Source organism: Halichoerus grypus, chromosome X, assembly GCF_964656455.1.
Source record: "Halichoerus grypus chromosome X, mHalGry1.hap1.1, whole genome shotgun sequence".
NCBI lineage: Eukaryota > Metazoa > Chordata > Mammalia > Carnivora > Phocidae > Halichoerus > Halichoerus grypus.
Genome location: NC_135727.1, coordinates 69,270,942 through 69,284,082, shown reverse-complemented (window position 1 = coordinate 69,284,082; position 13,141 = coordinate 69,270,942). Strand labels below are relative to the sequence as shown.

Sequence of the window (13,141 nt, the reverse complement as noted above, 5' to 3'; positions counted from 1 at the left end):
CACTCCAAACTTACACAACGTTATATGCCTATTACATCTCAATAAAGATACATTTTGTTTTTAAAATTTTATTGTTTTATTATTTTTATCTCCAGTGGCTGAATTCTTTAAAAATGCATTTAAAAAAAGATACAGCATAGATAAAGTTATAGCATTATCAAGCCAAGCATCACACTTCAAAAGTAATTTGAACAAGGCACAGATGAATTTATAGTAAACCACTCTTCTGGTAGGGTAGCTGCAAGTATGATACCAGCACATAAGAAATGCTAGAAGTTGTGTGGATGTAAGATATTAAAATGCAACAGCCATTAGGTATTGGCACATCACTGAGTTTCCATAGGGAAGTGAATACCCTAAAAAGATACTATGATTGACTTAAAGATGAAAGTTACTAGTCACCAAGGCAGAAGATTTTTTTTAAAAAAATAGAATTTGCTTATTAATTTCTTGCTTTTCTGATTATAAAATATAACATACTTGTTATAGAATATTTGAAAACATAAAAAGTATAGAGAGGGCAAAAAAATCACCCAAAATAATGCTAATATTTTTGGCATGTTTCCTATTAGTTTTCTTTATGTAAATCTGTCTATAGTTGAGATCATGTTTCATATGAAATTTGGTTAGGATACTAGAGCATAAATGTTTCTCCATATTATGAAAATTCTTTATTTCAACATAATATTCTCTCTTATTTATTTAACCATTTAACAATTGTTGGAAATTTAGGTTGCTCTTACTGTTTTGGTTTTTTAGATTCCACACATAAGTAAAATCATATGCTATTTGTCTTTCTCTGTCTGGTTTATTTCACTTAGTATAATACCCTCTACATCCATCCATGTTGTCATGAATGGCAAGATTTCATTCTTTTCTATGGTTGGGTAATGCATTGTGTGTGTGTATCACATCTTCTTTATCCATTTATCTATAGATGGATACTTAGGTTGCTTCCATATCCTGGCTATTGTAAATAATGCTGCAATGAACACAGGGATGTATTATCCTTTTAAAATCAATCTGTGTCTTTTGGAGGGGAAACTTCAATTAGGTCATGCATATTTATTATTATAATGGATATGTCTGATCCTATTCCTGCTATTCTATTTTATGGCTTCTTTCTGTCTCCAAAAATAAGAGCTGAAATTAAGGCAGTAGCAATGGGAAGGAAAAGATGGAGTCAAGTGGAAAGGTAGTTAATGATGATGATGATGATATGTGGGATTCAGGAGAGTGAGGGGGGTTCAGGATTGACAGATGGTTCTCTGACAACCAAGTTTTGTCAACTGGTGTATGGAAGGGGAAGGCCTCTTTTTACTTTTGTAATGGTAGAGAAGATGAGTTTAGTTGAAGATACGTTCTCTGGGGTGCCTGGGTGGCTCAGCTGGTTAGGTGTCTGACTCTTGATTTCAGCTCAGGTCATGATCCTGGGGTCGTGGGATCGAGCCCTGTGTTGGGCTCTGTACTCAGTGGGTAGTCTGTTGGAGATTCTCTCTCCTTCTCCCTCTGCCCGGCCCTCATGTGCACACACACTCACTTCTCTCTCTCAAATAAACGAATAAATCTTTAAAAAAATATGTTCTCTGAGGTCTCTGTGGTATATGTAAGTAGAGATATGCTACAAAAGCAGTTGGATATACAAATCTGGAGCTAATGAAATAAATCTTTACCTACATGTCCATAGTTCTATGGGAGAATCCAAATTTTGCCTGTGTCTTAAAATTTGATGATGATCCAAATTCATGTTAAGCCTTTATCTATGATAAAGGTGTATTTCCTTACCCCACACTTGGTACAAACAAAGCAAGGAAAATTACCTTTGCCATGCCAACTGAACTGGCATTCAATTCTGAGATCCCTTGGTTGGTCTTGTCTCCACGTTCCCATATCCCAAAGTCCTAGCATAAAATAACCAGCATACCATTAGCAAGTCATTACTACTAAATGCTTACTAGACACACAATTCTTGAATAAAAGGCACACATAGTAGCTAATTTGCCATACATATGTGTACCCACAACACCTATTAAGGAGATGCCAATGAGTTGGGTTGCCCCTGTAGCTCTTTTCCTAGTAGCTTCAAATTCTCCTGGGACCTCTAAGAAGTTGGAAGACTCCTCAACAGCTGATCAGGCCTAAGAAGTATAACTCAGTCCATGTAGAGAAATGCTTCTCAAAATTTTTTATCAAGGCAGATACTCAGGGGGTCTAGAAGATGGAGCCCAAACAGCACCCCAGTGTTTTATCTTAAATATCTAATTTTACTCTCTGTTGGCATTGACAATGTACCATACACTAACCTATGCACTTTATACTACTATCTTCCTTAATCCTTTTATCTTATAGATGATGAAACTAAGGTGCAGAGAGAGGCTAAGTGACTCACCCAAGGCCACACAGCTAATACGTGACAGAGCTAGGATTAGAGTCCAAGTACTCTCAGTCCAAAGTGTAAATTCTTAAACATAGCTGTATATGGCCCCTCGATAATATAACATTTAAAATTACTTTTTAAGAACTGTTTTATTTGAAATAACTTTAAACTTACAGAGAAGTTACAGAAATACTACAGTGAGTTCCCATATACCTTTCACTCAACATCCCCTAATGTTAACATCTGACATAACACTTGTTAAAGCTAAGAAATTAACATTAGTACAATACTAGTAACCAGATTATGGACTTTGTTAGGATTTCACCAGTTTTTCCACTAATAACCATTTTATGTTCCAGGATCCAATCCAGAATACCATGCTGCATTTGTCATGCCTCCTTAGTCTCTTCCAATCAGTTAAAGTTTCTCAAGTCTTGCCTCTCATGACCTTGACACTTTCAGAAGATCAGTGGTCAGGTATTTTATAGATTTCTCTCAATTTAGGTTCACCTGATGTCTTCCCTTCATTAGATTAAGATTGTGCATTTTTTGGTCAAGATTTCTACAGATGTTATGCTGTGTCCTTCTCACTGCATCATATCAGGGAGTACACGATGTTGATATGTCCTATTATGGTGATGTTAACCTTCATCACGCGGTTAAGGTGGTGTCTGCAGGGTTTCTCCAGTCTACTGTTACCATTTTCCCCCGTATGATTAATAACTATCTCAAGAAAGATACTTTACAACTGTGCAAATATCCTGTATCTCCTCAAACATCTACCCACCAATTTAGCAACCATTGGTGAATTTTGTCTGCAACAATTATTACAGTGGTGCTTCAATGGTGATTTTTTTAGTTCCTTCATTACCTCTACAGTCATTAATTGCAATTCTTCTCTAAGGAAGAGCTGTCCTTTCTCCCTCATTTATTCATTTGTTTATATCAGTATGAACTTATAGATATTTAGGTTATTCTCTGGGTTATAATAAAATATTATCATTACTTGTTTTGTTGCTCAAATTGTTCCAGCTTTAGCCATTGGGAGTTCTTCCAGGTTGGCTCCTGCACCCTTTGGACATGCCCCATTCTTTCTGAACACGTCCTCACTTTCTGTCACTACAAGATACTGTAGTTTCATCTTGTATTTTCCTCCCCCCAGCCCTAGAAACAATCACTTCTACAAGGAAACCTGTTTTTTTTTTTTTTTTTTTTTTTTTTATTACGAATAGTTACAATCCAAGACCTAGGCACTGGCTCATTGTCACTGTGGTGTCATTGCTTCTAGGCTCTCTCATTGAACAGAATTTGGAAATATCCATGTGTACACATGCATGTGTGCATGCACATACACACACACCCCCCTATGTTTGTTTCTATATTTACCTTAAATTACTTTTTATATCAAATCTCTGAGTTAAAGTGAAGCTTCTGGAAGGTAAGCCATATTTATCCCATGGCTAGCCTCACTTGTTCCCAAACCCAGCTCTACCCTAATTTGTGCAGCAAGATTAGAGTATGAGAAGGCACATGTCATTAATTCTGCTGCTGCAACCCCTGGCTGCAATGGAGAGGCCAGAGAACCCTGACCTGTACCCTGGACCTTAGCAGGCCTACGGTATCAGAAGGCAAAGTGATCAGTCAACAAATAAGGTCTGCTTGCATCAAATATGTCTATGTTAAACTTATCCTTTTGGCAAATATGGAGTGACAGGCCACAGGTTTACGCTCCCATCTAAACCAGCGAGAAACAACTAAACAAATTAAACAATTAGACGACTAAAAAAACTGGACTATTTATGACACAGCCATTTTCAATACAGTGAACATTATGCAATGAAGAACAGTGATCCCTGAGAGAGGAGATGTTAAATATATTATGATTTAATATAAACCTACCTCATATGGTAGTTGTGAGAAAAAGGAACTATTTTTTGTATAGTAAGCACTGAATGTCTACAGATAATATTAAACATATGACTAAATTTTATGTCTAAGTAGCTAACTTACCCATTATACTCCCTAGCCATCTTGCTCCAGTTCAAGACCACAGACCACTAAAATAAGACAATTTAGCTCCAGATTCCCAAATACATGATATGAGATATTACAGAATTTGACAGGAGTGGAAGCATAGCATCTTGACCCTTTTGTCTCTGTAACTCCTTTGGAGAGAAGGCAAACAGAGGATGATGGAGCTTAGCAAAGAAAGAGGCTGAAGGCAATTTCTGCCAGAAGTTTTATAGATTGGTTCACTATGAGGGGCAGCATTAGGAGAAGGAGGGGGTTGTTCAGTATTTTTAGAAACATATGTTTAAAATCAATTCCCAAATGAGTACTTACAGCAGTTTTATATGCAGCTTCAATGTAAAACACAAGGTTCTGTATGAAATTGACTTCATCTAGACTGTGGATGATATGAAGTCCTGAGGAAAAAGAGAATAAGGATATAGAGCTGGTCAATTATCACTATAGGCTTTATAGGCAGCCACAGTAACTAACTGATCCCATTACTCCTAAGTAATGGAACAATGAGAGGCACTTTGATTCCTAAACCATAAAAGCAAAACCACAAATCAGACCTAGGCTAGTCTTCGACTATGTGAGATACCAGCATATTATAACATGGAAGAATTTTAACTGTTATTTGTAGGTTTCCATAGAAAGTCTCAGACTCCTAATTCTATAGGTAATTAATTTATAATGTACCTTAAGGTATCTGGAAGAAGAAAGACAACTATTTCAAAAAAGAGTTGGAGAGAGTCTAAATACTAAGCAAGAAGTAGAAAAAGATTATGGTTTTAAGGAAAACTTAAAACTATACTTTTTGGAGTAAAAAAATGATAATTATTCTAAATGTAAACTATACAAAGATAGTTATAGCTGACAAATGGAGTGTTTTGCATGAATTATCCATTTAATTTTTACATCAACCCTAAGAAGTAGGTACCTCTATTTTCTCCATGAGGCTTAGAGAGATTAAATATTTGCCTAAGACCATTTAACTATAAATAGTGAAACCAGACCCAACTATCATCTTCTGTTTCACTTCAGAGACTGAGTTCCTAACCAAGATGCTATACTGCTTCCCAGTATGTATAGTACGATACATTTTTCTTTAAAAATTAATTCCTCTCAAACAAAACAAACTCCTCTCCCCTCTCCTGTCCCCCCAACCCCTATAAAGAAATACCAACAGGCATACAGTGACTCTTTCTCCCACCCTGAATCACATCATTCCCCACCTGCCAAAACTCCTCTCTGAAAGAAGTCAGAATGGCTAAAATTAACAACACAAGACACAACAGGTTTAACTATACATTTGTAAAAACTCACTGAAATGTACATTTTAAATGGCTGGATTTTTTTTTTTTTAAAGATTTTTTTATTTATTTGACAGAGAGAGGGAACACAAGCAGGGGGAGTGGGAGAGGGAGAAGCAGGCTTCCCATGGAGCAGGGAGCCTGATGCGGGGCTCGATCCCAGGACGCTGGGATCATGACCTGAGCCAAAGGCAGACGCTTAACGACTGAGCCACCCAGGCGCCCCTTAAATGGCTGGATTTTATTGTAGGTAAATTATACTTTGATAGACTTGAAAAAAGAGAGCCATTTATATGCTGAAAGATTGGAGTGCTGCATGAGGTATTCCAAATGGTAAGATTTCCAGGGAGGCAGGAGGAGTCTGCATTTTCACATTTTGCAAAGTTTGTGTGATATGTGAAGTGATCCCCTCACATTATTTAATATTAAAACGATTATTTAATTATGTAATATTTAATAAAAATTCTGTTACATAAAAAAAAGAAACCAGTCTTACCAGTTTCTTCTGTATCCTTTCAGAGCAATATTATGCATATATAAAAAGTATCAAAGAGTAGTATACTATATTGTACCTTGCTTTTTTCATATATACCTCGGAGACAATTTTAAAGAGATCTGCCGTATTTTTTTTAATGGCAACATGGCATTTCACTAAATGGCTAATTATATAACCATTTCCCTATTGAAAACATTTAGGTTGTACCTAATGCTTCATCACTATAACCAAGGCTGTAATGAATACATATATATATATGAATACATATATGATATATATGATACACATGAATATATATATGATATATACATGAGTGATATATTTATATATCTTTGTGCACATGTACCAGTATATCAAGGTAAATTCTTAGAAGAATTGCTGAGTCACAGATTTATGCATATTATTTTTTCCCAACATTGTATTGTGAACACTTTCAAACAAACAGAAAAAATGACAGAATTTTACAGTGGACATCTGTATGCACATCATTTGGATTCAAGCATTAACATTAACATTGATCCATCCATCAATCCATCTTTTTTGATACATTTCAAAGTAAGTTGCAAATATCAGTACACTTCTCCCTAAATACTTCACCATGTGTACATTAAACATTGATAATCATCACCAAGTTACTCTGCAAAGAAGTTCTACAGTTTACATACCAATCAGCCCTGCCTGCCTGTTCCCTATACCCTTGTCAACACAGGCTTTAATAAAAATCTTTGATCTTTGCCACTGTAATGAAGGAGAAATAAAATCTCTTTGTAGTTTAATTTGTAGTTCTTTTAATTGTGGGTAAGGTTGTGAGTCTTTTCATATGTTTATTGCCATCCACATTTCTTTTCCTATGAACTGTTTGGTTGTGTCCTTTGCCAATTTCCATGGAATTGCTGGTCTTTGAGCTACTGACATGTTGATGAACATTAAGGAAATTATCCTTTTACTCATCATATGTGTTGCAAGTATTTTTCCTAGTTTGTTTGAACTTTGACTTTGCCTACAGTATATTTTTCTTCTCAGAAACTTTTATTTTTCTTAAGATTTTATTTAAATTCAAGTCAGTTAACACACAGTGTATTATTAGTTTCAGAGGTAGAATTTAGTGATTCATCAGTTGCATATAACATCCAGTGCCAATGCTCATTATATCACGTGCCTTCCTTAATGCCTATCACCCCATTATCCCATCCTCCCACCCAACTCCCCTCCAGCAACCCTCAGTTTGTTCCCTATCGTCTCTTCTGGTTTGCTTCCCTCTCTGTTTTTATCTTACTTTATTCTCAGACTCTTTAATTAAGAAGCTTTATCCCATGAATGTTTCTGGTACTTCTATAATTTCATTTTTAAAAAGATTTATTTATTCATTTTAGAGAGAGAGTGTGAGAGAGTGGGGGGAGGGGTAGAGGGAGAGAATCTTCAAGCAGACTCTCCACCAAGCGTGGATCCTGATGCGGGGATCAATCCCACGACCCATGCATGAGATCATGACCCGAGCTGAAACCAAGAGTCGGACTCTTAACTGACTGAGCCACCCAGGCACCCCTATAATTTCATTTTTTTTTGCATTTAAATCTTTTATCTATTGACAGAGGTTTTAGATCACAGAACTCTGTAACTTTTGAGCCAAAAAGGACTGTATGATCCATATCATCAAACAGCAAACTCCTCCTGATGCATGGCTCTGTCAAAACCAGCAACCACAGCACAGGGCAGTAGCATTAGCAATGTGTCTTTCTTGTAGCAGTAATGACCTTAACCTCTTGGATAGAGAGAGAAAAAAGAGACGAGAGTTATAATATTGGACATCAGCTTCACAGCTTTATCTCGTCCCCTTTGTGTGCCAGAGTGCTTGTGCAGAGACTGAGAGAAGGCAGACGGTGTGAAACTGGTTTTGTCCATCTCTCAGACTTGTGTCACAGCTAACAAATCACTATACAATTTAAATGCCACATTTCTATTATTTGTCCCTTTGCTCATGATATTGTTTAAACGGCCTTCTCCACATCTTGAAATCTAAACTGTTCATTCAAGGCCCAGCTCAAATTCTATCTCCTCTGTGATGCTGTCATTGATTCTTCTCTTCTGTGTTTCATAGAATTTTATTTTCCTTGCTCTAATGAACTTACTTTTTACTTTGTACTATAAATAAATCTGTACCTAAATTTGAAGGAGAGAACCATTTCTTATTTATATTTATAGTCCCCAAAAGTATCTCACATAGTATTGTGAATGGTATTAAATAATACTGAACAATAGATGTTCAATAATGATTTACTGAATGATCTTAAACAACCCTGTTAACCACAGGAGAGGGACCTATCTGTTGAGGCAACACCATACATTCAGGACCTCTGCATCCTGTCCCCTCTGTGGAGCCAAGACACTGCTTGTAGAACAGAGGATACATAGAGATGAAATGAGGTAGGGCTGGGTAAGGCCAAAGACGGCAGTACTATTTAAGGCATACTAAAACATGCAGAGCTCCAGAAATGAGGCCAACTCAGTGGTCTATTCCACTTACATTGACTTGTACTCATCTATCAATAAGCCTCTCTCCTTCATTTTTAACAACGTGATTGAGATATAATTCACCCATTTCAAGTATATAATTCAATGGTTTTTAGGGCATGCAGTGTTCTGCAACCATGGCCACAATCAATTTTAGAACATTTTCATCACCCCTAAGAGAAACACTATACCCATTACCAGTCATTCCCCATTTCCTTTCATGACTTGATCTCACTCTCCCTCCACCTAAGCAATCGCTAATCTACTTTATGTCGCCACAGATTTGCCTTACCGTACGTTCATCATACAGTATGTGGCCTTTCATGTGGCGTTCTTTCACTTATAATGTTTTCAAGATTCATACGTGTTGCAGAACGTATCAGTGCTTCCATTCTTTTTGTTGCTAAAAAAATATTTCACTGTGTGAATAAATCATATTTATCCAATTATCAGTTGATGGACATTTAGGTTGTTTCCACTCTTTGACTCTTATAAATAATACTGCTATGAACATTCATGTATATATACAAGCTTTTGAGTGAACACTGTTTCATTTCTTTTGTGCATATACCGAGGAGTGAAATCGCTAGATCATATGGTAATTCTGCTTAACCTTTTGAGAACTGCCAGACTATTTTCCAAAGTGGCTGCACCATTTTACATTCCCACCAACAGTGTATGATGGTTCCAATTTCTCCATATCCTCAGGAACATTTGTTGTTTTCTGTCTTTTTGATTTTAGCCACCCTAGGGGGTGTGACATGGTATCTCGTTATTGGGATCTGCATTTGCCTAGTGACTAATAATGTTCAGCATTTTTTTTGTGTACTTATTGGCCATTTAAATATCTTCTTTGGAGAAATGTCAACTCAGATTCTTTGCCTATTTAAAATTAGGTTATCTTTTTATTATTGATTTGTGGAGCACTTTATATATTATAGATATAAGTCCCTTATCAGATATATGATTTATCAATACTTTCTATCATATTCTGGATTGTTCGTAACTTTCTTTAGAGATCCTTTGAAACACAAATGTTATTAATTTGATAAATTTCAGCTTATGTTTTCTTTAGTTGCTTATGATTTTGATGTCATATCTAACAGGGCTTTGTCTAATCCAAGGTCATGAAGATTTACTACTATATTTTCCTTAAGTGCTTGCTATGAACTCAATTGTGTCACCCTGAAATCCATATGTTGAAGTCCTAATCCTCAATGTGACTGTATTTGGAGATAAGACTTTTAGGGAAGCAATTAAGTTTTTTATTTTTTTAATTTTCATTTTATTTTTGTTGATTTTTTATGTCTATCCCTATTTTTATTTTGTTTTTCTTCTTTTTTTTTTCTTCAAGTGTTTATTTAAATTCTAGTTAGTTAACATACAGTGTAATATTAGTTTCAGGAGTAGAATATAGTGATTCATCACTTACATATAAAACCCAGTGCTCCAATGAATCGTTGAACACTACATCAAAAACTACTGATGTACTGGGGTGCCTGGGTGGCTCAGTCGTTAAGTGTCTCCCTTTGGCTCAGGTCATGATCCCAGGGTCCTGGGATTGAGCCCCACATCAGGATCCCTGCTCAGCGGGAAGCCTGCTTCTCCCTCTCCCACTCCCCCTGCTTGTGTTCCCTCTCTCACTGTGTCTCTCTCTGTCAAATAAATAAATAAAATCTTTAAAAAAAAAAAACTACTGATGCACATTGAACATAATAAAAAAAAAGAAAAAAGAAAGCCCAGTGCTCATCACAAGTGCCGTCCTTAATACCTATCACCCATTTAGCCCATCCCCCCACCCACAACCCCTCCAGCAACCCTGTTTGTTCTCTGTAGTTAAGAGTCTCTTACAGTTAGCTGCCTTCTCTTTTTTTCCCTTCCCATATGTTCATCTGTTTTGTTTCTTAAATTCCACATATGAGTGAAATCATATGGTATTTGTCTTCTCTGACTGACTTATTTCGCTTGGCATAATACACTCTAGATCCAACCACATCATTACAAATGGCAAGATTTCATTCTTTTTGATGGCTGAGTAATATTCCATTATATATATATATATATATATATATATATATATATATATATATATATATAATTTTTTTTTTATCACATCTTCTTTATCTGTTCTTTGGTCATTGCACTCTTTCCATAATTTGGCTATTGTTGATAATGCTGCTATAAACATCAGGGTGCATGTATCCCTTTAAATTAGTATTTTTGTATCCTTTGGGTAAATACCTAGTATTGCAATTGCTGAATCATATGGTAGTTCTTTTTTTTTTTATAACTTTTGGAAAACCTCCATACTGTTTTCCAGAGTGGCTGCACCAGTTTGCATTCCTAACAACAGTACAAGAGGGTTCCCTTTCTCCACATCCTCGCCAACACCTGTTGTTTCTTGTGTTGTTGATTTTAGCCATTCCCAAAGGTGTGAGTTGATATCTCATTACACTTTTGATTTGTATTTCCCTGATGATGAATGGTGTTTGGCATCTTTCATGTGTCTGTTGGCCATCTGTATGTCTTCTTTGGAAAAATGTCTATTCGTGTCTTCTGCCCATTTCTTAACTGGGTTATTTGTTTTTAAGGTGTTGTACTTTATAAATTCCTTATATACTTGGATACTAACCCTTTATCAGATACATCATTTGCAAATACCTTCTCCTATTTTTTAGGCTGCCTTTTAGTTTTGTTGATTTTTGCTGTGCAGAAGAAGCCTTTTGTCTTGTTGAAGTCTCAGTAGTTTATTTTTGCTTTTGTTTCCCTTGTCTCAGGAGACGTATCTAGTAAGAAGTTGCTATGGTCGATGTCACAAAGGTTATTGCCTGTGTTCTCTACTAGGATTTTGATGGTTTCCTGTCTCACATTTAGCTCTTTAATCCACTTTGAATTTATTTTTGTGCATGGTGTGTGAAAGTGGGCCAGTTTCATTCTTCTGCATGTTGCTGTCCAGTTTTCCCAACACTATTTGCTGACGAGACTTTTTTCCATTGGATATTCTTTCCCCCACTGTCAAAGATTAATTGACCATATAGTTGTGGATTCATTTCTGGATTTTCTATTTTGTTCCATGATCTATGTGTCTATTTTTGTGCCAGTACCATACTGTTTTGATCACTACAACTTTGTAATATAATTTGAAGTCCGGAATTGTGATGCCTCCAACTTTTTCTTTTTCAAGGTTGTTCTGGCTATTCGGGGTCTTCGTGGTTCCATACAAATTCTAGAATTGTTTGTGCTAGCTCTGTGAAAAATGCTATTGGTATTTTGATAGGGATTGCATGAAATGTGTAGATTGCTTTGGATAACACAGACATTTTAATAATGTTTGTTCTTCTAATCCATGAGCATGGAATGTTTTTCCATTTCTTTGTGTCATCTTCAATTTTCTTCACTGTTTTATAGTTTTCAGAGTACAGGTTTTTTACCTCTTTGGTTAGGTTTATTCCTAGGTATCTTATGGTTTTTGGTGCAATTGTAAATGGGATCAATTCCTTGATTTCTCTTTCTGATACTTCATTATTGGTGTATAAAAATGCAACAGATTGCTGTATGTTGATTTTATACCCTGCAACTTTACTGAATTCCTGATCAGTTCTAGCAATTTTTGGTGGAGTCTTCAGGGTTTTTTTTTTTTTTTAAGATTTATTTATTTTACAGAGAGAGAGAGGGAGAGTTGGGGGAGGGGGCAGAGGGAGACAATCTCAAGCAGACTTCCCGCTGGGTGGAGAGCCTGATGTGGGCTCAATCCCATGACCCATGAGATCATGACCTGACCCAAAACCACAAGTTGGACACTTAACCAACTGAGCCATCCAGGTGTCCCTAGGGTTTTCTATATACAGTATCATGTCATCTGCAAATAGTGAAGATTTTATTTTTTCCTTACCAATTTGGATGCCTTTTCTTTCTTTTTGTTGTCTGATTGCTATGACTAGGACTTCTAGTACTATGTTAAATATCAGTGGTGAGAGTAGATATCCCTGTCTTGTTCCTGACCACAGAGGAAAAACTCTCAGTTTTTCCCCATTAAGGATGATATTGTCTGTGGTTTTTTTTCATATATGGCCTTTATGATGTTGAGTTATGTTCCCTCTAACCCTACTTGTGGAGGACTTTTTATCATGAATGGATGTTGTACTTTGTCAAATGCTTTTTCTGCATCTAATGAAAGGATCTTATGGTTCTTATCCTTTCTTTTATTAATGTGGTGTATCATGTTGATTGACTTGAGAATTCTGAACCACCGTTGCTACTGAGGAATAAACCTCACTTGATCGTGGTGTGATTCTTTTAATGTACAGTTGGATTTGGTTTGCTAGTATCTTGTGGATAATTTTTGCATCAATGTTCATCAGGGATATTAGCTTGTGGTTCTCTTTTGTGTAGTGTCTTTATCTAGTTTTGGTATCAGGGTAATGCTGGCCTCAC

At 36.2% G+C, this 13,141-nt stretch overlaps 1 protein-coding gene across 7 annotated transcripts in view; it reads right to left on the bottom strand.

Moving 5' to 3' along the window:
• PHKA1 (phosphorylase kinase regulatory subunit alpha 1) overlaps positions 1-13,141 on the bottom strand; it is a 142,130-nt gene that overhangs the window by 106,066 nt on the left and 22,923 nt on the right. For all 7 annotated transcript variants that reach the window (XM_078064893.1, XM_078064894.1, XM_078064895.1 and 4 more), the window contains 2 exons: positions 4,721-4,803; positions 1,821-1,901 (listed from right to left, as the gene is read on the bottom strand). In XM_078064893.1, the coding sequence (XP_077921019.1) occupies positions 1,821-1,901; positions 4,721-4,803 (164 nt within the window). The remainder of the gene's footprint in view (positions 1-1,820; positions 1,902-4,720; positions 4,804-13,141) is intronic.